General features: G+C 43.8%; 2 protein-coding genes across 3 annotated transcripts in view; one reads left to right on the top strand and one right to left on the bottom strand.

The window, feature by feature from the left end:
• The window catches only part of LOC140703825 (uncharacterized), a 412,915-nt gene that overhangs the window by 20,136 nt on the left and 365,611 nt on the right, over positions 1-27,168 (bottom strand). The window lies entirely within an intron of this gene.
• On the top strand, positions 63-25,652 carry LOC110090808 (uncharacterized). Of its 2 annotated transcripts, XM_078387380.1 has the most exons (7): positions 63-187; positions 1,948-2,077; positions 4,317-4,372; positions 9,683-10,439; positions 12,154-12,157; positions 18,074-21,008; positions 24,600-25,652. In XM_078387380.1, exons 1-6 carry the CDS (start codon positions 119-121, stop codon positions 19,041-19,043), a joined length of 1,986 nt encoding a protein of 661 aa, XP_078243506.1. In that variant the 5' UTR covers positions 63-118; the 3' UTR covers positions 19,044-21,008; positions 24,600-25,652. The 2 variants fall into 2 exon arrangements, 1 of the variants encoding a protein (XP_078243506.1); XR_013542448.1 differs by lacking the exons at positions 63-187; positions 4,317-4,372; positions 9,683-10,439; ... (1 more) ...; positions 18,074-21,008; positions 24,600-25,652 and adding exons at positions 230-1,178; positions 2,296-3,599.

Genomic DNA, 27,168 nt, shown 5'->3' with positions numbered 1-27,168 from the left:
AAGCAAATAAGGCAAGAAAAGCATGAGAGGAAGAAGGCGCCCCCACAAGCCAAAGTATACCTTTCTCCAAACAGGAACCGGAAGCGGCGAGAGGGCGCGTCTGTCTGTTCCCGTCTCTATGGTCTCGGAGGAAGGGGCTTGGAAAGTCGTGTTCTGCGGAGTTTCCCGTCTCAGGACCTGCAAGGAGGTGAGCCGTGAGGGTTGTTGCAACATATATTTGGGGGGGGGGGGGGGGCGGAATTCAAGAAAAGCAAGGCAAACTCCCCCCCCCCCAGGGGAGAGGGGTCTTCTACTTTCCATTCGGATTGTAAAGGCCACCCCCCCTTTTGGGTCTCCATTGCACGGTCCCGAATTGCACGTCTTTCCTTCCGAGTCTCCTATTTGGGGGGGGGGGGTTGATGAAGGTGGGAGGTCGGGAATTCCCCCCCCCCCGCGGAATCAGGGAGGCCCCACCATGTCCCTTCCCAACAAGGCACTCTCTGTGTTTGTGTGTTTGGTGCGTGCACGGAGGGGGGAGGGAACTCGTGGTTTTCCTTTGAGGAGATCTTTCTCTCCCCCCCCCCCGCTACTTTCTCCTGAATCCTGCAGGCCTCGGTGGCTGTCCCAAAAAAAGTGAAAAAAATTAACGAGAAGAAGGAACTTGGCTCTCCTCTTCCCTCCCCCCCATTGGGTTCCCCCAAAGTCCAGACCCCCCCCTTCTGCAAAAGTGGGAAAAGGGATTTTAAGGCTGCAACGCCCTGGGTGGGAAGGGGGGGACTTGGCAGGAGGAAGAGGAGGAAGAGGAAGGCGGGGAGAGATTGGGGTCCCAAGAAAGGGGGTCTGGCAGAGAAAGTGGGGGTGAAGGTGAAGATTACAGCCTGGGAGGCAGGAGATATGAAACATAGGTGGGCGGGGGGGGGGGATGGAAGGACTTGGCTGGAAGGGAAGGATTTGGTTGGCCATGGAGGCTGATCTCCGAAGAAGAAGGCTAGGAGGGAGAATTGCAAAGTTTAGATAAATAATTATTTTCTTTTTATCTATAATAGCCATCTGGTTAGAGGCCACTCTGGGTGTCTTAGAAGACGTGGGGGACAGGAGAAGGAAGGAAATATTCAAAGCCAGAATGATCTGAGGATGGAGACTTTCCCTGTGAATTGACACTAATATCCCGCCCATCTGGTATATTCTACCACTCTGCTGTAAGAATTTGGTGACTGTGTTTTTTTCTAGTAGCTGAGTTTTTCACCTGACATCTACCTTTTAAGGAAAAAAGACCCAGGTCCTTGTGTGTTCAAACAGCTGATCTTATATAAACTGTTGGAGTACGCAGCTCAGTGGTGGCCCAGGATAATTCTGGCAAAATTGTGAAAATGTCACATTTTCTGGGAGACACACATAAATCAGACTGTCTTGTCTTGAGTGGGAGTGTGTCGGGTGTGGCAGTGACTAGCCTAGGCTCCCTTTGGATTTCATGGATATCCCAAAATGCATAAAAAGGTATTATTGAATAAGCAGAAAAGTTACTTATCAATATGGCTTCAGGTTTCAGTTCTGAGGGCCTGGAGAAAGGAAGATGGCAGTAGAGCTGGAAGATGAACCCAACTTGCTTTGGAGAAAAATTTAAAAGGGAATGGAAGTACATTTATTTGGGGGGGGGGGGTTGTTGCTCTCCATAAACTGGTGGCAGCCTCTGTGAAGCAATTCATTGAAACCCAAATGGAGCTTATCTTCCCTAATTTCTCCTCAAGAGGCAAAATGACAATAACACGCCTCAGATTCTTCTCTGTGAAACCCTTGATTTCAACTGCAATGGGATGCCATGAATCGAATCAGTTTTTTTTACATCAAGGAATTGCTTTCTGAGCTTTCCAATTCCCTGTCTCATTTGGGAATGTGGACCTTGCCTCTTCTGTCCTGGCCTGTAGGGGAGAATATTTAGACCCTTTTTCTTGTGGTTTCCCCTTTCAGCTGCTAGTGTTCTTTCAGGAGTTGTCTTTGTATTTCCTCTGTGGAAAATGGGATCTTCTGCATCCAGGCCAGAGCGCTCCGCAACCGGATGTCCTGCTTGAGGTTTCTGGGAACAACAAGGGCTCTCTAGGTAAGAGTTTTCGGCCTCCTGGGCATAGAGTGTGGAGGATGTTTCTTTTTGCTTCCTTCCAGGATGCAGCTGTTTAAGAGAATAACGAAGTTAGAAGGAGCGTAGATCGACTTGATACTGAATTCCCAGCTCAAGACAGGAATCAAAATCAAAGGAAATCTCACGGATGGTTGTCTAGGGTATGATCTTGATTGTTGCCCTCCTCTCATCTTCTCCAGGTTTTGTTCTTTTTTTTTTGTCGCCCTCCTTGTGCAAAGATGTTCTCCACTAGTCCCCAGAAGCTGAAGCAGCGGATGAAAATGAAAGCTACAAACTCTTTTGGCTGAGGGAAATTTGAGTTGTTTATTGTCCTTCCTTGTTCTGATGTAATTGTGTGCGTTGGTGTGTAATTTAGCCGCCTAGAGTGGTCCTCACCGACCAGATAGGCGGGGTATAAATTAAATTAATAATAATAATAATAATTAATTTACCGTCTTCAGTAAGCTTGACGTTTCCCCTCTCTGAACATAACAATATATAGGACTCCCAGTCTTGCGTGCAGGGAGACTCCTAGAGAGAGAGGAATCTGATCCTAACACTTAGCTGGGCACTAGGAAAATGGACAGAGGATGATGGTAAGGGAATAATTTCCCTCAACAGTGAATTAATAATATTTATGACCGAATTAATCATAGCCCCTTCCGTGGTTCTAACCAGCCATGCTGGGAAGGATCAAGCTAGAACTGTCAAACCCAGACAAGTTACTGCATCATTTTAAAAACTTTCCTGGATATCTGCTTCTACTTCTATCTATCTATTTATTTATTTATTTATTTATTTATACATACATACATACATACATACATACATACATACATACATACATACATACATACATACATACCCACCCCACCCAGCTGGTATATTCTACCACTCTGGGTGGCTTACAACAAACATATATACAATTAAAATAAAATAATATAAATCCATTGACATCATTGGTAACAAAACATTCCAAAAGATAATAAATAATAGATAGCCAAGAGAAAGGAAGTTAAATGCTGACAGGAGGGAAGGCCTGGATGTAAAGTCATGTTTTTAGTTGAATTTTAAATGTACCCAGCGTAGGGGCCGCGCGAATCTCAGGAGGGAGATTGTTCCAAAGGTGAGGAGCCACTGCCGAGAAGGCCTGGTTTCGAGTCTTTTCCCTCCGGGCCTCCCTCGGCGTCAGGTTCCTAAGCCTCACCTCCTGGCTCGCGATTAGAATGACAAGTCATACAAAATTTCTTAATTATGTGCTATGGAGTCAAAGTTGACTTATAATTAGTGACTCTAATAAAATTTTCACAGGAAGTGAGATATTTAAGAAGTGGTTTTACCAATTCCACTCCCTCGTAACCAACGGAGGATTCGAACCCTGGTCTCCAGAGTCCTAGTCTGTCTTTCCCTCCACTACACCACACTCGGTAGTTTTTTAAAAAAAATATTTTATTTAAAAAACCTAAAATTGAAATTCAGGTTTCCAATTAATAATATGCCAAAATTATAACATTTGCTGCTACCCCTGTTCAGCAGTTCCTAACCTTGAGTCGACAACTCCCAGAAATCCTGGTCAGCAGAGCTAGCGGTGAGGGCTTCTTCTGGGAGTTTTAGTCCCAGAACATCTGGGGACTCCAAGTGGGGAACCACTGCCCTTGACCATGTATGGGGCTAGCTTAAGCCATCCAAATGTCCTTCCGTTTCTAATCCTTTTCCACTATGTCTGGAGGAACTTTGTCAAATATGTTTACATTAGAAAACATCTGTGGTACCATCATTATTGTATCACTGTAGCCAAAAAGGGCTGAAAGGATAGCCTTGGTAACTACAGAGCAGTCAGCTTGATATCAGTCCCAGAGAAAATTCTGGAGAGGATGATCAAATGGTCATTCTCGAAGCACCTTGTAGAGTGCCCAGGTCCCATGAAGCTGTAGTTCCCCTCCATTCAGCTCTGGTTAGGCTTCGTCATGAGTACTCTCTTTACCTCTAGACAGCAGAGTTGAAAAAGGGTGAAGACAAGCTGGAACAGGTACAGAGAAGGGCAACAAAGGTGATTGGTGATGTCTATGTGTAGAGTCGCCTCTTGTGTTGTTGGAAAAGAGTGTTTGTGTTCACCAGCTTGTTCTCTTGACAAAACTCTATTAGCCTTTGCCCTGTTTGTTTTGAACTCCAAGGCCAAACTTACCCGTTGTTCCTTTTATCTCTTGACTCCCTACTTTAGCATTCCAGTCTCCTATAATGACAAAAACATCTTTGGTCTCAGTTCTAGAAGGTGTTGTAAGTATTCATAGAATTGGTCAATTTCAGTCTCCTCAGCATTGGTGATTGGTGCATAAACTTGGATTACTGTGATGTTGAAATGTCTGCCTTGGATTTGTATTGAAATCATTCTATCATTTTTGAGATTGTATCCCATTACAGCTTTTCCCACTCTTTTGTTGACTATGAGGGCTACTCCACTTCTTCTGCAGGATTCTTGCTCACAGTAGTAGATTTGACAATCATCTGAATTGAATTTGCCCATTCCTGTCCATTTTAGTTCACTGATACCCAGGATGTCAATGTTTATTCTTGCCATCTCCTGTTTGACCACATCCAGCTTCCAAAGTTTCATAGATCTTACATTCCAGGTTCCTATGCAATTTGCATCTGACTTTCCTTTCACTTCCAGGCATGTCCACAGCTGACTGTCCTTTCAGCTTTGGCCCAACTACTTCATTAGCCCTGGAGCTACTTGTGCTTGTCCTCCACTCTCCCTCAGTAGCATATTGGACGCCTTCTGACCTGAAGGGTCATCTTTCAGCATCATATCTTTTAGCCTTTTGTTTCTCTTCATGGGGTTTCCTTGGCAAAGATACTTGAACGGCTTGCCAGTTCCTGCTGCAGGTGGATCGCATTTAGTCATAACTCTCCACTATGTCCGAGTCCACCTGGGCTTCCAAGGTCAGACTGGGGTCAAGGAGCACCCCCAAGCTGCGGACCCTGTCCTTTAGGGGGAGTGTAATCCCATCTAAGGTAGGGAAATGGCCCTTTAACCTATCTGGTGGGGCACCTACCAGCAGCACTTCAGACTTGTCTGGATTGAGCCTCAGTTTATTGACCCTCATCCAGACCATTATCGAGTCCAGGGACGAGTTTAGAACGGTGACTGCCACACCTGGATTGGTAGAGAATGAGAGGTAGAGCTGGGTGTCATCAGCATATTACTGACTCCAGTCCAAACCTCCTAACGACCTCCCCCAGCGGTTTCATGTAGATATTGAACAGCATGGGGGACAATATAGCGCCCTGAGGAACCCCATGACGCAACTGCCATGGGTCAGAGCTGCTGTCCCCCAGCACCACCTTCTGGACTCGATCAGCCAGGTAGGAACGGAACCACTGTAAAACAGTGCCTCCGATTCCCATCCCAGCCAGTCTGTCCAGAAGGACACCATGGCCGATGGTGTCGAAAGCCGCTGAGAGGTCCAGGAGAATCAACAAGGATGCATTACCCCTGTCTTTCTCCCAGAAAAGGTTGTCAAACAGGGCGACCAAGGCAGTTTCCGTCCCATAACCCGGCCTGAAACCCGATTGAAATGGATCTAGATAATCCGTTTCATCCAGGAGAGCCTGGAGCTGCTCAGCCACCACACGTTCCAACACCTTGCCCAGAAAAGGGAGGTTTGCTATTGGACGATAGTTGTTCACTAGACCTGGATCCAGATTAGGTTTTTTTTAGGAGTGGGTGAATCACTGCCTCCTTTAATGGGGCAGGGACCACTCCCTCTCTTAACGAGGAGTTGATGACCTCTAGGATCCAGGTGCAAACTCCCCTGGCAGATTTCTTTATTAGCCATGATGGGCAAGAGTCAAGTTGTGTAGTGGTGGCACGAACCGATCCAAGCATCCTGTCCACATCCTCAGGTCGCAACAACTGAAACTCATTCAATAAATTATGACATAAGTCCGGAGCACTGGACACAACCATGAGCTCTGCATTAACAGTGGAGTCCAAATCTTTGCGAATCTGAGCAATTTCCCCCACAAAGTGTGTAACAAATTCATTACAACGAGCCACTGAGGAGTCCAGGGCCTCCACCGAACCATTAGGTTGAAGAAGGTCCTGGACCACTCGAAATAGCTCTGCTGGACGACACACCGAGGAAGTGATACGGCTGGAGAAATACTGCCGTTTCGCCAGCCGTATTGCCACAGAGTAGGCCCGATAATGGGCTCTAAGCTGTGTTTGGTCATAGTCACAGCGATATTTCCTCCATCTGCGCTCAAGCCATCTCCCCAACCGTTTCATGGCCAAAAGCTCCTCTGTGTACCATGGAGCCATATAGGCTCTGCGGGCAGGGAGAGGCCGCCTAGGTGCGATCGTGTCAACCGCCCGGGCCATCTCCTTGTAGCCCAAGGCGACCTGGTCTTCAACAGGAGCGCCGCCCATATCAGCTGGAAACTCCCCTAGAGCGTTCAGGAATCGTTCAGGATCCATAAGTCTCCGGGGGTGGATCATTTTAATTGATCCCCCACCCCTGCAGAGGATAGTAGTGGCAGAGAGTCTAAATTTTACTAGGAAATGGTCTGACCATGACAACGGAGTCAAAGATAAATCCACCACATCCAGACCACCATCCCCCCATCCCATTGAGAATACTAGGTCAAATGTATGGCCTTTCTCACGAGTCGGGCCGATGACATGTTGAGACAGCCCCATGGTTGTCATGGTGGCCATGACGTCCTGAGCAGCCCCTGATAAAGTGGCCTCGGCATGGGGGTTGAGGTCTCCCAGTACCAAAAGTCTGGGGGTCCTCACCACCAGATCCTAGATCACCTCCGTCAGCTCAGGTAGGGAGACTGTTGGTAAGCAGCAGGGTGGCCGGTACACCAGCAGAATCCCTGATCTGTCTCACAAGGCCAGCACACAATACAGGCCCTCTAGACCATTTCCCAAGGGGACAGGTCCCAAGTGGAAGGAATCCTTATAGACTATTGCCACACCTCCTCCCCGCCCCTCCGGGTGACCCTGGTGTTGGACCAAGTACCCAGGGGGACATAACTGAGATAGAGGAACTCCTCCTCCTTCTCCCACCCAGGTCTCAGTAATGCATGCCAGGTCGGCCCCCTCATCCAAAATTAAGTCATGGATGAGGGCAGTCTTGTTTTTTGCTGACCCGGCATTTACCAACAATACCATGTGGCCTGGGGGGTGGCTGATATGGTCACCTGGTACCGTTTGGCTGGGAGTAGAGCTAGAAAGAGGGATAGGTGTAAGGTATCTAACCTCCTTTCTCCTACGCAGGCATATTCTCCCTCATCCAGCAAAGCCAGTTTCGGTCTATTGAGGAAAATCCATATTGTTCTCATCTGGTGCTGTTGTTGCAGCTGTTGTTGCAGCTGTTGCTCTCTGGCATCCTTTCTGCCTCCCACTAGCTACCCTTTGGAGCCATTGTTTATACCCTTATCTCCCTTTCTCCGAACTACCAACAATCCTCCCTGCAGGACCTAGAGGTCCAAAGGCCTCGTGCACCAATCATTATTTTAAATAGGAATGTTTTTGGTTCCTTTCCTTCCTGTAAGTACGAGGGCTTGTAACTCAAAATCTGGCAGGCTGCCACTAACAGTACAATGTCATGGTTTTGACTAAAATTTTGCAAAGTCTGGTAGAATAAAAGTCTGTAAAACAAAGGATCAGGACCTCGAGATACTGTAGCATCAAGGTCTACTCACACCAAGGTATTTGAATGACCAAGAGTACAAGCTATAGGACTTGCGAAAGCCGCCTCTGGTCAGTAGTGGAGTTGGAATGAGGACATCAAGTCCAACCTCCTTGCTCAGTGCATCAATCCCAATTAGAGAGTATCTGACAGACGGCTGTCAGGCTTTCTCTTCAATGCCACCAGTATTGAAGCATTCACTACCTCCCAAGCTAGTCAGTTCCATTGTTGTAATGTCACATTAACACGTGCAACATAAGTATGTTCAATACCTTCTCAGTTCTTTTCTTTCTTGACTCCACCCTGAACTCTCAGCTATTTTCTACCCTGTGACCTTGTTCCCAGACTTGGTTAGTGAGTTAACTCTTTCAAGCCTTGGTTGTTCAACGCATTCTACATTTCCTCTGGGCTGCTCTTCCCCCATGCCCTGTAATTATTTGAGCACTATGCGTGTGAAATTTAAGATTTTGGCATTCCTCCCTGCCCCTCCCCTGGAAAGGTGAGCATTTGAGGATGTATTAGTGTTAGTTTTACTAGCAAGGACTAATGTTAAACCTGAATGTTTATTTTATGCAATCTCAATCATGAGATTGACAGACCCCCAAAGCCAGCCTGAGTAGTTGGATGATGCTTTCCTGGAGCAGATGGCCACACATTCAAAAGGGAGAGATGCTGTAGTAATGGGAGATTTCAACTATCCCGATATATCTTGGCAGTCAAACTCTGCCAAGAACACAAAGTCCAACATGCAGACAATTTCATGGTCCATAAGATGGAAGAAGCAACAAGGGGAACAGCTATTTCAGATATGATCTTAACCAACAGGGATGACCTTGTTAATGGGATGGAAGCGGTGGGAAGTTTAGGTGGGAAGTGACCACCCTCTCTTGGAATTTGTTATATCGTGGGAAGGGGAAGAGGCAACCAGGAGATCAGCTATTTTAGATCTGATCATAACCAACAGGGCTTAATGGGATGGAGGTGGTGGGAGCATTAGGTAGGGAGTGACTATCCTCTCTTGGAATTTGTTATATCGTGGGAAGGGGAAGCCAAGTGCAGCCAGAGACGCATTCTAGACTTTAAGAAAGCCAATTTCGGTAAAGTTAGCTGTAATTCCATGGACAATGATACTGAAAGAGAAGGGAGTTCAGGATGGATGGGAATTTCTTAAAAGGGAGATACTAAAGGCACAATTTAAAACTGTTCCAATAAGAAGGAAAAATGGGAGATGTCTAAAGAGATTCCACCTCAATCTCAGGAAGAACCTCCTGACAGAGCAGGTCAGAAGTGGAATAGACTGCCTCGGAGTGTGGTGGAGTCTCCTTCTTTGGAGCTTTTTAAACAGAGGTTGGATGGCCATCTGTCAGGAGTGCTTTGATGGCGTTCCTGCATGGCATGGGGGTTGGACTCGATGACCCCTGTGATCTCTCCCAACTCTGTAGTTTTATGATTCTAAGGATATCCAGGCCTTCCAGGCAATAATACTTCCTGATTCATTTTCATTACTAGTAAGCAAAGTCATTCTGCTGTCAATCATTAGTCTTTATAGATCACTGTTAAACTGAAATATTTCCGTTCTGCTTTCCTCTTGCCATATTGTAGACTAAGATAGTTATAACACAGAAATGGTCAGGAAAGTTATTTCTATATTTTAAAATATTTTAGAAATTAAAATGTCTGCATTATAAATAAATGGGTTTTAGAGTCCAAAAATCAGAAGTAATTAACACACAAGAAACTTTTCTTTTTCTTTCTGCTGCTCCCTGGCGCAGCTGTGGGGTTTCTCCCTTATTCCTGACAGTCAAACAGAAAGCGGTACCTTCGCTTGATCCCGAATGAGATTCCTCTGTATGCTGTGCTTCCCATCTTTTTTTCTCTCCATCAGAAACGAGCCAAGAGAAACGAGGGAGGAGAAAGTATCCAATTTGCAGAAAAACATTTAAGTGTACCTGAAACACCAATAGACATGGAAGAGTTCACCAAGAAAACTACGAGAGGAGAGAAGGAATCTACATCCTTTTATAAAAGCAAGTGTGGAAAGAGTTTCAGTAACAGCAATCACCTAGGTTCACATCAAATAACTCATGGAGAAGAGAAACCATATCAATGTATGGAATGTGGAAAGAGCTTCAGTCACAGCAGTGCCCTCAGTTCACATAAAAAAACTCACACAGGGGAGAAACCATATAAATGCATGGAATGTGGAAAGAGCTTCCGTCGCAGCAGTGTTCTCAGTTCACATCAAAAAACTCACACAGGGGAGAAACCTCATATATGCTTGGAATGTGGAAAGAGTTTCCGTCACAGCAGTACCCTCAGTTCACATCAAAAAACTCACACAGGTGAGAAGCCACATAAATGCATGGAATGCGGAAAGAGCTTCCGTTGCAGTCATCAGCTTAATTCACATCATAAAACTCACACGGGAGAGAAACCACATATATGTTTGGAATGTGGAAAGAGTTTCCGTCACAGCAGTACCCTCAGTTCACATCAAAAAACCCACACAGGGGAGAAACCACATAAATGCATGGAATGTGGAAAGAGCTTCCGTCATAGTTGTCACCTTAATTCACATCAGCGAACACACACGGGGGAAAAACCGCATAAATGCATGGAATGTGGAAAGAGCTTCAGTCAGAGTGGTACCCTTTATTTACATAAAAAAAAACACACAGGGGAAAAACCACATGAGTGCATCGAATGTGGAAAGAGCTTCAGTCACAGTGGTCACCTAAAGTCTCATCAAAAAACTCACACAGGGGAGAAACCACATAAATGCATGGAATGTGGAAAGAGCTTCCGTCTCAGTCATCAGCTCAATTCACATCATAAAACACACACAGGGGAAAAACCACACAAATGCATGGAATGCGGAAAGAACTTCAGTCGGCGTCATCACCTTCATGCACATCAAAAAACACACACAGGGGAAAAAACACATAAATGCATGGAATGTGGGAAGTGCTTCATTCACAGTGGTAACCTTAAAGCACACCAAAAAACACACACGGGCGAAAAACCACATAAATGCATGGAATGTGGGAAGAGCTTCAGTCAGAGTGGTAACCTTCATGTACATGAAAAAACACACAGGAAAAACCATAACAGCACCCCCCTTTAGAAGAAATCACTCTATTTTATGTGAGAGAAGAGACCAGCGGCTAAAAAACATAAGCTGCTTCAAACGTGGTGTAAGACTGATCGCCTTATTAAATATGAGAAGTGTCACTGTTTTTTTCAATCTTTGGTTAGTTTTAATGCCTAAAAATATGGAATGTGAGAAGGTAAAGGAAAAATGTCTTTTATATCAATAATGAGAGAGAATCTCAATCAGTTTAGACATTTGCTTGAAGAACTGAGGTGTGAGCTTCCCTTTCCTCTTTGAGGGAAAGCTAAACTTTTAATCTAGATGGGAAACATGATATCTTCTGTTTGAGAGGTAACATTTTCTGGCACAAAATGGTTTTGGTTAAAAGGAAAGAAAATCTTTCTGGAAGTCTGTTTTAATTATTTTAAAAATAGATATCAAGATGTAATTTCGGCTCAACTCAGTTTAAATCAGTGCAGACTTTATGCCACAGCAATTTCATTGTGCAACCAGTTCTTCAGTGAATTTGCAGAATTGGATTGTTCAGTGAACCACAAAAAAACTGCACACCAACCACTCCACTGAATTTGCAGCTGTGTGCATGGCACTGCATCCTGGATACAACTTCTACTTCAGTTCAGCTCTCACTACAATTCCAGGATCTGCAGATCTAGCTACACAATATTATTTTGAAATGGGCGAATCACCTGCCTCAGTGATAAGGCAAGAAGAAGTAGGATGAGTACTAAAGCTGAGATACAGAAATTGAAGAGAATCATATAAAACTTGTCCCCTGTTCCTTCACAGGTGGCATTATAACAATATAATCAGTGCTGGTCTCCTGTCAGTGGACTGAATGATGTGGCTGGCTCAGTGTACATATGTGGTTCTTGTTTATTTTAAAAGTTTATTTGGTTTTTATTAGTTAATGGACTTTTTAATATCCTTTTAATTAGCATTTTTGTGGTTGTTAATATAACTCCTTTTAACATTGCAAGCCACCTTATTCTCTTGAGTGGGGTAGTCAAGAGAAGTCAGGAGGAGAAAGCGTTCTACCAAGAGACGGGGCAAATGGAGTCGCAGAGAGATAAGTGTGAAAGAGAACATCTCAAGTGCAGGTTTGGGTCCGGGTCCAATAAGTTTCCATGTGTGTTGTAATATTTGTTTCATGCTGTTATGTCAGTTCAGATTTATATCAACCGTAACAGGCCTTTGGGGTAAGAGATTCAATGGGTTTCTTAGGCAGAGTGGGGATTTGACTCCAGCATGGTGAGAAAAGGGGAGGGCCTCATGAAATGTTTACTTGGAGCAGTGGGGAGGGGGTGTCAGTAATGCAACAATTAAAGAATTGGTGGGGAGAAAAAGTGATTTTAACAGACAATAAAAGTGAAAATACAATTGAAAAAATTCCCACTTTCTGAATAATTCCACTGCTTACCAAAATCACTAGCTTGTTTGGGAACAGAGTTATTGATAAGACAGTGTGGTAGAAGTATTTCATTCATTGAATGCCTGTTGAGTTTTCATATATTTTGAAACATGATTCTAACATGACTTAAATATTTGCATAAAGCTTAAGTTGAGTTTTCATATATTTTTTAAAGTTATGTGCCTATAGCTTACCTATCTGTAAAACGTTTGAATTTTACAGTATTTCTTACACCTATGTTTTCTGAAACCAGTTTTTCTTATGTAACCTGGAAAAAAATGAGGAAATTAAACACTGTAGTAATAATCAAGCAATGGAGTTGCCTGGAATTGTTGCAACAACTAAAATATATGTACCCAGATGGAGTTTGGAAATATTTGTCAGTGTTTGTCTACTTCCATTGAGATCACACCTTGACTTGGATGATTGATTGATTGATTGATTGATTTGATTTTTATACCGCCCATCTGGCTGCCAAGGCCACTCTGGGCGGTTTACAAAAAAAGTAATTAAAAAAAATAAAAAACTGAAATAATAAATAATGACCAAACAAAATATAAGAGCTACTAAAACAAATTACACTAAGAAACAACATAATAAAAGCATAAGGGCATGGCAGAGGGTTGAATGTTTGTTATTAAAAGCACTATCAGGATTTTTTAAAATCCAGGAAGGCCTGTCTAAATAACGTTTTTAATGATTTTTTGAAAGTTCCCAATGAAGGGCCAGGTGAGACTGTTTCATAGTTGCAGAGTGACCACCAAGAAGGCCTGATATCTGGTCATCATTTTTAGAGCCTCTCTCAGGATCAGGGCTCCCAATCGCCCAGTCTGGGAAGATCTTACAGGATGGGCAGATCTAATTGGAAGGAGGTGTTCTGCCAGATATTGAGGTCCTAAACCAGTGATGGCGAACCTTCCATTGAGATCACACCTTGACTTGGATGATGTCTGCTATGATCAACCATAGGCTTCTGATCCTTGCCCAGGAGGTATATAAATCTCCGGAGGACTCCTGGGAAAGTCAGGCACCCTGTCGGGTCTCAGACTAGATGACAACAGAGGCTTCCTGGGTGGGCTGGGACTTTGAGAAGACCACTCCCTTGGTTCAACACTGCTGTTCTGTGGACACTCTTTCCCCCCTCCTCTTCAGTCATTCATGCTCACTCATGGGGTGAGCTCTCGCATTCGGGCAAAGTAAGCCTCTTGCATTTCTCCATCTGTTTCCTTTAACCCACAAATATTTGGCTCTCTATGTGACTGAGGCTTGATTTGGTAAATCCTAGCAACTCTGAGAGTACTTATAGCAATCTAGGGAGGTGTCCCATTTTTTTGTACAGCATGTCCATGACTCCCACATTCCCCATTGGTCACCCACATTCTGCACACATGCACCTCCAACCACCTCCACAAAAGGCTGATGCTTGGGGCTCCTGAGAAGAAAGCATTGCCTTCCTGCTCCTTTTCCCCTTTTCTGTTTCTGAACCCTATGAACACATCCTCACCATCATAGTAATAATCTAGACCCACAGAGGTGGAAGGGAAACTCTGGATCGTGAAGTCCAGCTCTTGTGAAAGAGGAACAGTGGGCAACGTAATTCCCAACCTCTGGCTCTGCAGATGGATGATAGCAAGGAGGAATAGAGCTTTCCCTGGTCTTTCTTTAAGAAATCACAATCAGGGAGGAAAGTTGCAGTTCCCTCGATGTGCAAACCACACGCTGTACCACAACGTGCTGATCTCTCGGGATGTCCACAATCTGTGAAGCAACCTGACAATGTAAATTTGTATCCTGCTTTTCCCCGTGGTGAATCTTTTTCTGCATTTTTTTAAAATATAAAATGAGATGATCCATTCCATCACAGGTAGAAACTGTCGGTCTCTGTACACGGTCTCAGCTGATGATCGTTCTAGTTTCACGAGTGCTGATTCCATTCTGAATTTTTCTCTGCACTTCTGTTGGGGGGGCAGATTATGGTCCATGTCATTGGGTAATCACTCTTGTACAGAACAGTCAAAATGTGGAAGGTATTCATAATACCCCTGGTGCAGGAATCATCCAATACCAAGATTTTAACCTCCAAGCTAACTGGCTAAAAGGTTGACAATACTATGCATTAGTCACCTTGGGAAGTAGCCCTTCCAGAAAATCATTATCTCTTCTTTAGACAATCAGACTTCCCGTTTCACTAATAATTATTTTTTAAAAGTCCCCCCATATAACAATTATTCTGATTTAACAATCCATTTTTATTTATTATTACTTCTCCACTTATTGTTGATTAAATCCCATACTTCATTATATTATACAATGAAACTTGTTATTGATAGGGTCTTTATGGATAAGGCAGCACCCTTTCCTTTACCGTTTTCTTGTTGTTTAGTCATTCAGTCGTGTCCAACTCTTCGTGACCCCATGGACCAGAGCATGCCAGGCCCTCCTGTCTTCCACTGCCTCCCAGAGTTGGGTCAGATTCACGTTGGTAGCTTCCATGACACCGTCCAACCACCTCATCTGTCATCCCCTTCTCCTCTTGCCTTCCCACTTTCCTATCATCAGGGGCTTTTCCAAGGAGTCTTCTCTTCTCACGAGATGGCCAAAGTATTGGAGCCTCAGCTTCAGGATCTGTCCTTCCAGTGAGCACTCAGGGTTGATTTCCTTTAGAATTGATAGGTTTGTTCTCCTTGCAGTCCAGCAGAGATTTAATCCAGTTCAGGTATCAGTATGCAGACAAGCAATGAAATAAGAGTCGATTAAGGTAAAGAAAAATTGTATTGTAGCAGTAGTCATATGCACAGAGTTGTCTTGGTTAAGCCCATTGGTCATAAGCGATAAATCATTCAATATCAGTCCTTTCACCATAGCATATATCCAGGGTCCACCTCCAACCACATCCTCAAAAGGCTGATGCTTGGGCTGATCCAAGAAGAAGCAGAGGTGCTTCCGGTTCCCGTTTGAGACGCACTTTGGGAGGAGCCCCCTCTCAAGACGAAGAAGAGGAGAAACCTAGAGGTACGAAGGAGGATAGAGGGGCTCCTCCCCTCCGACGTCTCTTTTACGAGAACCGGAAGCTACGAATAGAGCTCTCCCTGCCTAGAAGACGGGGGGGGGAGAGACTCTTAGAGCAGCCCCCCCAAAACCCTCCCCGCTTTTTCCCCTACAGGTTCCTTCCCTCCCCCCTCCCTCCACTCATCAAAGCCTTGGGTTTAGAGGGGGGAGGGGAATATCTAGAGCTACGAAAGAGTCGAGGAGCTCCTCCCCTTCCTCTTCCCGTCTCTATGGTCTCTGGGGAAGGCTGTTGCAAAGGGGGTCTCCTTGGGAGTTTCCAGCCTTAGGACCTGCAAAGAGGTGAGCCGTGGGGGGGGGTGTATAAAATATTGGTGGTGGCGGCGGCGGGGGGGGGAGAGTTATAAAAAAGGGAAGGCAACCCCCACACACACCATGGAGGTGAGAGGGCTGGAGGGATCTTCTTGCTGCCTCTCGGGTTGCTAACCCACGCACCCCCCTCCACGCACACACATACACACTTTGGTCTCCATTGCACGGGCCCGCATTGCAAATGTATTCTTCCGGTTCTCCTAATTGGGGATATTTGGTGGGGGAAGCGGGGGGGGGAAGTCGGGGATTCGCCTCCCCCCCAAGCAGGGAGAAGCCCCCATTCCCCTTGTCCCCTCCCAGCAAAGCATTCTCTCTCTGGGTGTGTTTGGTGCATGCATGGAGGGGGTGGGGCTCAACCTCGGTTTTCCTTTGAGAAGATTCTTCCCCCCCAACTTTCTCCTGAATCCTGCAAGCAGGGATGGCTGTGGGAAAAAAAAGGAAGGAAAGGAAGGAGCATGGCTCTTCCCCCACCCTTCCCCCCTCCCGGGGGTCCCTGAAAGTCCAGACCCCCCCCCCGTTCTGCAAAAGTGAGAAAAGGGGTTTTGAGGGTGTAACGCTCTGGGTGGGAAAGGGTTTTTTTTACCAATTCCACTCCCTCATAACCCACAGATGATTTGAACCTGGGTCTCCAGAGTCCTAGTCGGTCTTTACTTATGTTCAGTACCTTTTCAATTCTTTTCTTTCTTGACTCCACCCTGAACTCCCAGCTATGGCAAGGTTATTCTACACTGTAACCTTGTTCCCAGGCTTGCCTGGAGAATTAAATCTTTCAAGCCTCAGTTTTTCAACACATTGTACTATGCTTGTAAAACTTCGGATTTTGTCATTCCTCCCTGTCTCTCCCCTGAAAAGAGGAGTTGAGGATGTATCAATATTAGTTTTACCAGCAAAGACTAACATTAAACCTGAACGTTTATTTTATGCAATCTCAGTCATGACATTGACAAACCCCAAAGCCAGCCCAAGGAATTGGATGATGCTTTCCTGGAGCAGATGGCCACACATTCAAAAGAGAGAGATGTTGTAGGAATGGGAGATTTCAACTATCCCGATATATCTTGGCAGTCAAATTCTGCCAAGAACACAAAATCCAACAAATTTATTCACTTGCCTTGCAGACAATTTCATGGTCCAGAAGGTGGAAGAGGCAACCAGGAGATCAGCTATTTTAGATCTGATCATAACCAACAGGGCTTAATGGGATGGAGGTGGTGGGAGCATTAGGTAGGGAGTGACTATCCTCTCTTGGAATTTGTTATACCGTGGGAAGGGGAAGCCAAGTGCAGCCGGACATGCATTCTAGACTTTAAGAAAGCCAATTTCAGTAAAGTTAGAGAATTACTAGCTGCAATTCCATGGACAAAGAAACTGAAAGAGAAGGGAGTTCAGGACGGATGGGAATTTCTTCAAAGGGAGATACTAAAGGGACAATCTAAAACTGTCCCAATAAGAAGGAAAAATGGGAGATGTCTAAAGATATTCCACCTCAATCTCAGAAAGAACCTCCTGACAGAGCTGGTCGGAAGTGGAGTAGGCTGCCTCGGAGTGTGGTGGAGTCTCCTTCTTTGGAGCTTTTTAAACAGAGGCTGGATGGCCGTCCGTCAAGAGTGCTTTGATGGCGTTCCTGCATGGCATGGGGGTTGGACTCGATGACCCCTGTGATCTCTCCCAACTCTGTAGTTTTATGATTCTAAGGATATCCAGGCCTTCCAGGCCATAATACTTCCTGATTAATTTTCATTACTACTTGGAAGCAAAGTCATTATGCCATCAATCATTAGTCTTTATAAATCACTGTGAAGCTGAAATATTTCCATTCTGCTTTCCCCTTGCCATATTACAGACTAAGATAGTTAGAACACAGAAATGGTCAGGAACGTTATATCCATGTTTTAAAATACATTAGCAATTAAAATGTCTGGATGATAAATAAATGGGTTTTAGAGTCCAAAAATCAGAAGTAATTAAGACACAAGAAACATTTTCTTTCTGCTGCTCCTTGGCTCAGCTGTGGGGTTTCTCCCTTACTCCTGACAGTCAAAGAGAAAGCAGTACCTTTGCTTGATCCCAAATGAGATTCCTTTGTATGCTGTGCTTCCCTTTTTTTTTTCTCTCCATCAGAAACGAGCCAAGAGAAACAAGGGAGGAGAAAGATTCGAATTTTCAGAAAAACTTTTAACTGTACCCGAAATAGCAATAGACATGGGAGAGTTCACCAAGAAAACTACAAGAGGAGAGAAGGAATATAAATCCTTTTGTAAAAGGAAGGGTGGAAAGAGTTTCAGTCACAGCAGTCACGTAGGTTCACATCAAATAACTCATGGAGAAGAGAAACTGTATCAATGCCTGGAATGTGGAAAGAGCTTCAGTCACAGCAGTGCCCTCAGTTCACATAAAAAAACTCACACAGGGCAGAAGCCACATAAATGCATGGAATGTGGAAAGAGCTTCCGTCGCAATCATGACCTTAACTCACATCATAAAACTCACACGGGTGAGAAACCACATATATGCTTGGAATGTGGAAAGAGTTTCCGTCACAGCAGTACCCTCAGTTCACATCAAAAATCTCACACAGGGGAGAAACCACATAAATGCATGGAATGTGGAAAGAGCTTCCGTCGCAGTTGTCACCTTAATTCACATCATAAAACACACACGGGGGAAAAACCACATAAATGTATGGAATGTGGAAAGAGCTTCAATCAGAGTGGTAGCCTTTATTTACATAAAAAAACACACACAGGAGAGAAACCACATAAATGCATGGAATGTGGAAAGAGCTTCAGTCACAGTGGTCACCTAAAGTCTCATCAAAAATCACACACAGGGGAAAAACCACATGAATGCATCGAATGTGGAAAGAGCTTCCGTCGCAGTGGTCACCTAAAGTCTCATCAAAAAATACACACAGGGGAGAAGCCATATGAATGCATCGAATGTGGAAAGAGCTTCAGTCACAGTAGTCACCTAAAGTCTCATAAAAAAACTCACACAGGAAAGAAACCACATAAATGTGTGGAATGTGGAAAGAGCTTCCGTCGCAGTGGTCACCTAAAGTCTCATCATAAAACACACACGGGTGAAAAACCACACAAATGCATGGAATGTGGAAAGAACTTTAGTCGGCGTGATCATCTTCATTCACATGAGAAAACACACACAGGGGAAAAACCACATAAATGCATGGAGTGTGGAAGGAGCTTCAGTCGGAGTGGTAGCCTTTATTTACATCAAAAAAACCACACAGGTGAAAAACCACATAAATGCATGGAATGTGGAAAAAGTTTTAGTCAGATTTCTTCCCTTAATTCACATAAGAAAACTCACACGGGAAAAGCCACATAAATGCATGGATGGTGGAAAGTGCTTTAGTCAGAGTAGTCACCTTCATTCACATCAAAAAACATAGAGAGGAAAACCATAACACCACCCCCCTTTAGGAGAAATCACTCTATATTATGTGAGAGAAGAGACTAGTGGCTAAAAAACATAATCTGCTTCAAACGTGCCGTAAGACTGATCGCCTTATTAAATATGAGAAGTGTTACTGTTTTTTTTCAATCTTTGGATAGTGCTAATCCCTAAAAATATGGAATGTGACAAGGTAAAGGAAAAAATGTCTTTTATATCAATAATGAGAGAGAATCTCAATCAGTTTAGACATTTGCTTGAAGAACTAAGGTGTGAGCTTCCCTTTCCTCTTTGAGGGAAAGCTAAACTTTGAATCTAGATGGGAAACAAGATATCTTCTGTTTGACAGGTAACATTTTCTGGCACAAAATGGTTTTTTGTTAAAAGGAAAGAAAGAAAATCTTTCTGGAAGTTTGTTTTAATTAATTTAAAAATAGATATCAAGATGAAATTTCTGCTCAACTCAGTTTACTTCAGTGCAGAGTTTATGCCACAGCAATTTCATTGTGCAACCAGTTCTTCAGTGAACTTGCAGAATTTGATCGTTCAGTGAACCACGAAAATCCTGCACAACGAACACTCCACTGAATTTGCAGCTGTGTGAATGGCACTGCATCCTGGATACAACTTCTACTTCAGTGCAACTCTCACTACAATTCCAAGATCTGCAGGTCTAGCTACACAACAGGATTTTCAGCTGTGAATGGACGAATGAGTGATGAGAAGACAAGAAGAAGTAGGATGAGTACTAAAGCTGAGATACAGAAACTGAAGAGAATCATATAAAACTTGTCCCCCATTCCTTCCCAGGTGGCATTATAATAATATAATCAGTGCTGTTCTCCTGTCAGTGGACTGAATGATTTGGCTGGCTCAGTGTACATATGCGGTTCATGTTTATTTTAAAGGTTTATTTGGTTTTTATTAGTTAATGGATTTTTTAATATCCTATCCTTTTAATTAGCATTTTTGTGGTTTTTAATATAACTCCTTTTAACATTGCAAGTCACCTTATTCTCTTGAGTGGGGTAGTCAAGAGAAGTCAGGAGGAGAAAGCATTCTACCAAGAGATGGGGCAAATGGAATCGCAGAGAGATAAGTGTGAAAGGAGACATCACAAGTGCAGATTTGAGTCCAATAAGTTTCCATGTGTGTTGTAATATTTGTTTCATGCTGTTATGTCAGTTCAGATTTATATCAACCGTAACAGGCCTTTGGGGTAAGAGATTCAATGGGTTTCTTAGGCAGAGTGGGGATTTGACTCCAGCATGGTGGGAAAAGGGGAGGGCCTCATGAAATGTTTACTTGGAGCAGTGGGGAGGGGGTGTCAGAAATGCAACAATTAAAGAATTGGTGGGGAGAAAAAGTGATTTTAACAGAAAATAAAAGTGAAAATACAATTGAAAAAATTCCCACTTTCTGAATAATTCCACTGCTTACCAAAATCACTAGCTTGTTTGGGAACAGAGTTATTGATAAGACAGTGTGGTAGAAGTATTTCATTCATTGAATGCCTGTTGAGTTTTCATATATTTTGAAACATGATTCTAACATGACTTAAGTATTTGCATAAAGCTTAAGTTGAGTTTTCATATATTTTTAAGTTATGTGCCTATAGCTTACCTATCTGTAAGACTTTTGGATTTTACAGTATTTGTAACACCTATGTTTTCTGAAACCATTTTTTCTTATGTAACCTGGAAAAACTGAGGGAATGAAACACTGTAGTAATAATCAAGCAATGGAGTTGCCTGGAATTGTTGCAACAACAAAAATATATGTACCTAGATGGAGTCTGGAAGTACTTGTCGCTGTTTGTCTACTTACATTGAGATTACTGTTTTGCGAAGCGCTATAGCGATCACAAAAACCCATCTTGCGGATTAACCGTTTTGTGAGGTAATTATCTAGTGAGGCACCACTGTACATTTAAAAAGGGACAAAAAGCAGATTCTACCTTGGAACAATGCTTTAAAATAGTTAGTGAAAGTCCAGTAATCCCTGAGAACCCTGAGGGGTACTTTTAGGAAAAAGGCCTTTTATATAGGCAGATCTTAATAAATCCCAAGAGGGGAGGGGAGAACCTTCATAAACAACTAATACAGTGGTGCCTCGCTTAACGATGTTAATTGGTTCCATTAAAAATCGTTATGTGAAAACATCGTTAAGTGAAACACCATTTCCCATAGGAATGCATTGAAAACCGGTTAATCCATTCCAATTGGAACAGATTAATGCTTGCAATCATTAGCCCACCTCCTGAAACCTATGCAAACTTAATTTGGTGTTGTTCTGAGTCATCATTAATTTTTGGTGATTTTTTCTCTCTCTCATTGAAAAGCATTGGACCGTCTGAAAACGGAAGAGCTTCAAAAGCACTGAAGCCGGTTTCAGTGCTTTTGAAGTCCTTTCCGATGTCCGTTTTCGCTCATTTTTAAGTGACTTACAATGTTTGGAACCTGTTTTAAATGCTTGCAATCGTTAGCCCACCTCCTGAACCCTATGCAAACTTAATTTGGTGTTGTTCTGAGTCTTCGTTAATTTTTGGTGATTTTTTGTTTTCTCCATTGAAAGCCATTGAACGGACCATTCAAAGGCTTTCAATGGAGAATTTAAAAAATCACCAAAAATTAACAACGACTCAGAACAACACCAAATTAAGTTTGCATAGGGTTCAGGAGGTGGGCTAACGATTGCAAGCATTTAAAACAGGTTTCTAACAGTTTAAGACACTTTTACCGGAACGAAAAAGGGACATCGTTAAGTGAAATTCCCCCATAGAGAACATCGTTAAACGATGGGGGAAATTCCTCAAAGAAACCCATCGCTGTGTGAATTCATCGTTGTATGAAGCAATCGTTGTGCAAGGCACCACTGTAATTCCTTCTAAGTACAAACTGAAAATAATGGGAAAAGAGCATGCAGACACCTTTTCTAGCCAGTTATTTATTACAAGAACTAATTAACTGTTGGAGAAAATTAATGTAACACTCATGCATATGATTAGGGACCACAAATTACAGCAATCACTGTACGCTTATAGATCTGTACCACAGGAAAGCACCGGGTTTAGTCCTTTCAAACTGTTATTTGGGCAGAAGATGCGGGGACCCCTAGATTTACTCTGACAAAATTGGGAGGAACTAGAGCGGGAGCAAGATCCTGAAACAGTAATTCAGTACGTAGATAACTTAATGAACACTTTGCAGAAATTGCTAGAGATTGCAGCAGAAAATTTACAGCACCAGCAACAGAAACAGAAGTTATGGTATGACAGAAAGGCCAGAGAGAGAACTTTCAACCCTGGAGATGAGGTTCTGATGCTAAGACCCATCAAAGGGAATAAGTTGCAATTAAATTGGGCAGGTCCGTACAGAATAATCTCCAAAATGAAATAAAAAAATTATATAATCCAGGAGGAGGGAGAACCAGGGTGAAAAGTGGTTCACATAAACATGATAAAACCATATGATAGAAAGGAAATTTCCTTTCCTAGGAAAGAAGCTGATGACAAAAGATATGAATTACACTATTGGGAAGGGAGGGGAGAACTCAAATATAACCCTGAAGATGTCCAAATCAGGCCCTTACAATGGACCCTTGACTTACAGACGGCTCTACTTACAGACTTTTCGACTTACAGACTTCTCTGGCCGCAAAATTTAGGTTTGACTTGCAGCCGGAGAATCGACCTACAGACCAGAAAAAACAAAACAAAAAACCAAAATGGAACAAAAATGGCCGGTTACGGATTAATCGGTTTTCAATGCATTGTAGGTTAATGGAGCCTCGACCTACAGACTTTTCAACCTGCAGCCACCGTTTCAATACAGATTAATTTCGTAAGTCGAGGGTCCACTGTACTTTCCCCAGAGAGACATGAAGAAGCGAAGGCCTTGCTGATGAGGTACAAACAGGTCTTCTCAAACAAACCAGGGGTAGGAAAGGGAATAGTGCACAAAATTGACACTGGAGGTGCAACTCCAAGGTTTATACCAAAGTTCAGTGAAATAACCGTTCCTATATCTGACCTGACACAGAAAAAGAAAGCTGAAAATATCCAGGGGAACGAGCAGCTGTGAGGAAGCCTTTGGGAAGCTGAAGGAGGCATTGATGGCCAGCCAGGTCGTGAGAGGTCTAGATTTCCGGAAGGACTTCACCATCCACACTGATGTGTCCAGATTCTAACACGGAGCCATGCTGAGCCAGGGGGAGCCATGCTGAGCCATGCTGAGCCAGTAGGGTAGCTGTCAGGGCTGCTAAGATAAGGGCTGCTAGTGGAGCTCATCTCGCTAACCGGATAAGTGAGGCTTCAAATCAGCAGGCGGAACTTTTCCGTATAGTTTGCGACTTATTCGGAATTGGTCGGGGTGATGGGCCTCCTTCTAGTATCTCACCTGACCAATTTGCAGCATTTTTAAAATCTAAAGTGGAGACCATCTGCCAGGAGCTTTCTCCTTTTTTGGAGACATTGGATCGAGCAGAGAAGTCCAGCGCTCCGCCTTGCCCGATGAGACTTAACCACTTTCAGCCTGTGACGTCAGACATTGTGGACAAGGTGCTAGTTCACTGTCATGCCACCACCTCCTCCCTTGACCCTTGCCCGGCCTGGCTAATCAAAGCAGCCAGGCCTACAAAAACCGAATGGGCCACGGTGATAATTAATGGGTCTTTCCGGGAGGGCAGGGTTCCCCCTGCCCTCAAGGAGACACTCATTAGGCCCACTCGAAAGAAACTGAATTTGGCAGCGGACAACATTGACAATTATAGGCCCGTCGCCAGTGTTTCTTTCATTAGTAAAGTGGTGGAGAGAGTGGTGGCCGATCAGCTTCAGGTGCATTTGGATGAAACAAACACCCTGGATCCATTCCAGTCGGGCTTCAGGCTGTGCCATGGTACAGAAACGGCATTGGTCACCCTGTTAGATGACCTATTATGGGAGGCCGACAGGGGAAAAATGTCTCTGTTGGTCCTCCTCAATATCTCAGCTGCCTTTGATACCGCCGGCCATGGTATCCTCCTGAGAAGGATCTCCGAGTTGGGAATTGATGGCCTGGTGCTAGCCTGGCTCCAATCTTTCCTGGGGGAAACATCCTCAGAGAGTTCAGCTTGGGGAGAGGGACTCGGCCCCGTTGAGCCTCAATTGTGGAGTTCCATAGGGCTCGACTATCTCCCCAATGCTGTTTAATATCTATATGAGGCCACTGGATGAGGTTATCAGGGGGTGTGGAGCATCATGCCATCAATATGCTGATGACACTCAGTTCTGCATCTCCTTTTTTCCAAGTACAGTGGATACTGTTGTGTTGAAGTAAAAAAACCCTCCAACATTAACAAAGATTCTCTGCTGCTTAAGAGATCTATTTCCACAATTGGCTTCCAAGAAAGAAAGAAAGAAAAACATCTGGTCTGTTACTTGCCATAAAAATAGCCATTCAACTTCTGTTCATGCAGTCAGATCATAAATCTTCATTTCTCCCCCTTCTCCAGGCAGGTACACATGAATTCATCATGGCGACTTCACAAGTCAGTTGCAATGAGGAAAGGAAGCTCTTCTGAAAAAAGCAGATTGCAGTCTGAATTCCCCGGCGTCTCCAAGCTTCCCTGCCGCAAGCCCACCTCTGTCAGGATTTGGTTCTGTTTATGAACAGGGAGTTAAATTTTAATATTGTAAATGTAGTGCAGAGGCATGAGTGTAGTAGAAAAGTCAATGTAATGACTTACGGCATGCAGGTGAAGCAAGATGATACAGTGAGGTCTGTACTTAAGAACTTAATCTGTATTGGAAGGTGGTTCTCAAGTGGAAAAGTTCTTATGTAGAATCTGCATTTCCCATAGGAATGCATTGAAAACCATTTAATCTGTATCTGCTCTTTTCCGTCCATAGAAACTAATGGGAAGCTGCTATTCTGCCTTCTACCACTAGAGGGGGATATTTTTTTCTCTTTTTTTCCCTTAGGTCAGGGAACAGTGTTAAAAGCACTTCTGACGAAGCTAATTTTGAAGCAATGGACTGAAAACCAATTAATCTGTTCTGGCTGTTTTTTTGTTATGTAGAGGTGCGTTCGTACATTGAAGCATTAGTTCCCATAGGAACTAATGCAAAGCTGGTTAATACGTACTCTACCACTAGGGGGAGAACTTTTTTTTTAACCTAAGATGACCTAAGGTTAAAAAAAGAGCAGGAAAGTTTTTTTTCCCTGTTCTTATCTTGGATTTTTGTTCTCAAGTAGAAGCAAAATTTAGCAAATGGAGCTGTTCTTAAGTGGAATTGTTCTTAAGTAGGGACGTTCTTAAGTAGAGACCCCACTGTATATTGCTTGATTGTTAATAAGACCAGCTGTGAATGGAAAAATAGGATTGGCTGTTCTCAGTATAAATGTAGCTGAGACAGAACAGATGTTACCACTCAGCTATAAGTCTGGTGGTCATATACTTTCTATGTCAATGCTCTGAATGTTACTATGTTACTATGCCAAATGTACCGTACTCTGTATATATGTATATATGTCTTGCCATAATAAATATATATTCTAAGTATTAGGAACTCTCTCATGTTTTCTCCACACGTCTAAATCTCTAAGTCACTCAATCTCTGAGTCTCTTGCTCTGCTAACGTTAAAGTGGGATTTTAACCAGACTCCAGGAACTTTTCTTGAGGCTTGTGCCTTATTAACACTCCGGAGTTCTGGCCCCACACCGACTTCTCCTATGGAAAACTTGCCCCCCCTTTCTTGGAGGGTCTGCTGACTCAGAATAAAACCCAGGGGTTCTCAGAGCCCTGAGAATTCCCCTGTTCTTGCCGCCTGTTGCTCCGCCCCCTCCCCTGCATACCTATCTTGATATTGGGTCGCTCACCACTCTGCTCCATGCGCCCGTAATCTTGAGATTAGACAACTGTAATGCTCTCTACGTGGGGTTACCTTTGAGATTGATGCTGAAACTCCAAATGGTGCAGAATGAGGTGGCCAGACTTCTTAGTGGGATGAGGAAACACCAACATATCACTCCCACTCTGGCCCCCTTGCATTGGCTGCCCGTTTGGTTCTGCATTGATTTCAAACATACAAAGCCCTAAACTGTTTAGGACCTCGATACATGGTGGAATGCCTCCCCCACCTAGATGTACTCATATCACCCGTTCTAGTCAGGAGGGGTGACTGAGGAGCCTAACGCTGAGGGAGGTCCAAAAAGAAAAAATGAGACACCAGGCCTTCTTGGCTATGGCTCCCTATCTCTGGAACACACTCCCCTCTGAAATCCATTTGGACCCCTTGCTGGGCATTTTTAAAAACCAACTTAAGACCTGGTTATTCAGACAGGCCTTCCCTCTGGGCACTATTTAAATTTCTTTTTATTCTCTCCATCTTGAATTATTATCTATGTGCTGTTAACTGCTATTTTATTTTTATTGTTTTACTTTCTGTTCTGTGAGCCGCCCAGAGCAGACTAGATGTCCAGATGGGCGGCATACAAGTTCAATCAATCAATCAATCAATCAATCAATCAATCAATCAATCAATCAATCAATCAATCATCATGTTATGCAATTGCAGATCCCCTACTCCCCTCTCTCTCCAGCCATGCTCAAGAATAACATTGTCTACCCAAAACTCAAAAGGAGACCTCTTGACAAGTGTAGTCCCTGGAGACCACAATGATGGGGTGGGGTTTAAAGGAGAGAATGATGGGCAGGTACCCTCATTTGATGTCTGGTTCTTGTTTGACCAGCACCAAGGATAGAAGCTCCTCTACCGCCTTCCTGACTCTGTTTCCCCTCTAATGGGTGTTTTAAGGAGTAGCCCTCCCCATCATCTCCAAATGGGGTGGGTGGGTGGTGGGGTGGCTCCAGGGGGCACAAGGAAAGAACAGGGATAACACTGGGGGCAATCTGTCTTTGATTGGGGAGGAAGACTGGGGGGGTGAAGGACAGGGCCATCCTCATGACATGCCCAAGCCAATGTAGATGTGGCTGTTTAATTCCAGCTCATTCTAGGACTACTCTATTTGGAACTCTGTCCTGCCAGGTGATGCCAAAAATGCGTCGAAGAAAACGCAT

The sequence above is a fragment of the Pogona vitticeps genome, chromosome 2, assembly GCF_051106095.1.
Source record: "Pogona vitticeps strain Pit_001003342236 chromosome 2, PviZW2.1, whole genome shotgun sequence".
Taxonomy (NCBI): Eukaryota; Metazoa; Chordata; class Lepidosauria; order Squamata; family Agamidae; genus Pogona; species Pogona vitticeps.
Note: the sequence above shows the minus strand (reverse complement) of the source record. Positions and strands in the feature narration are given on the sequence as shown.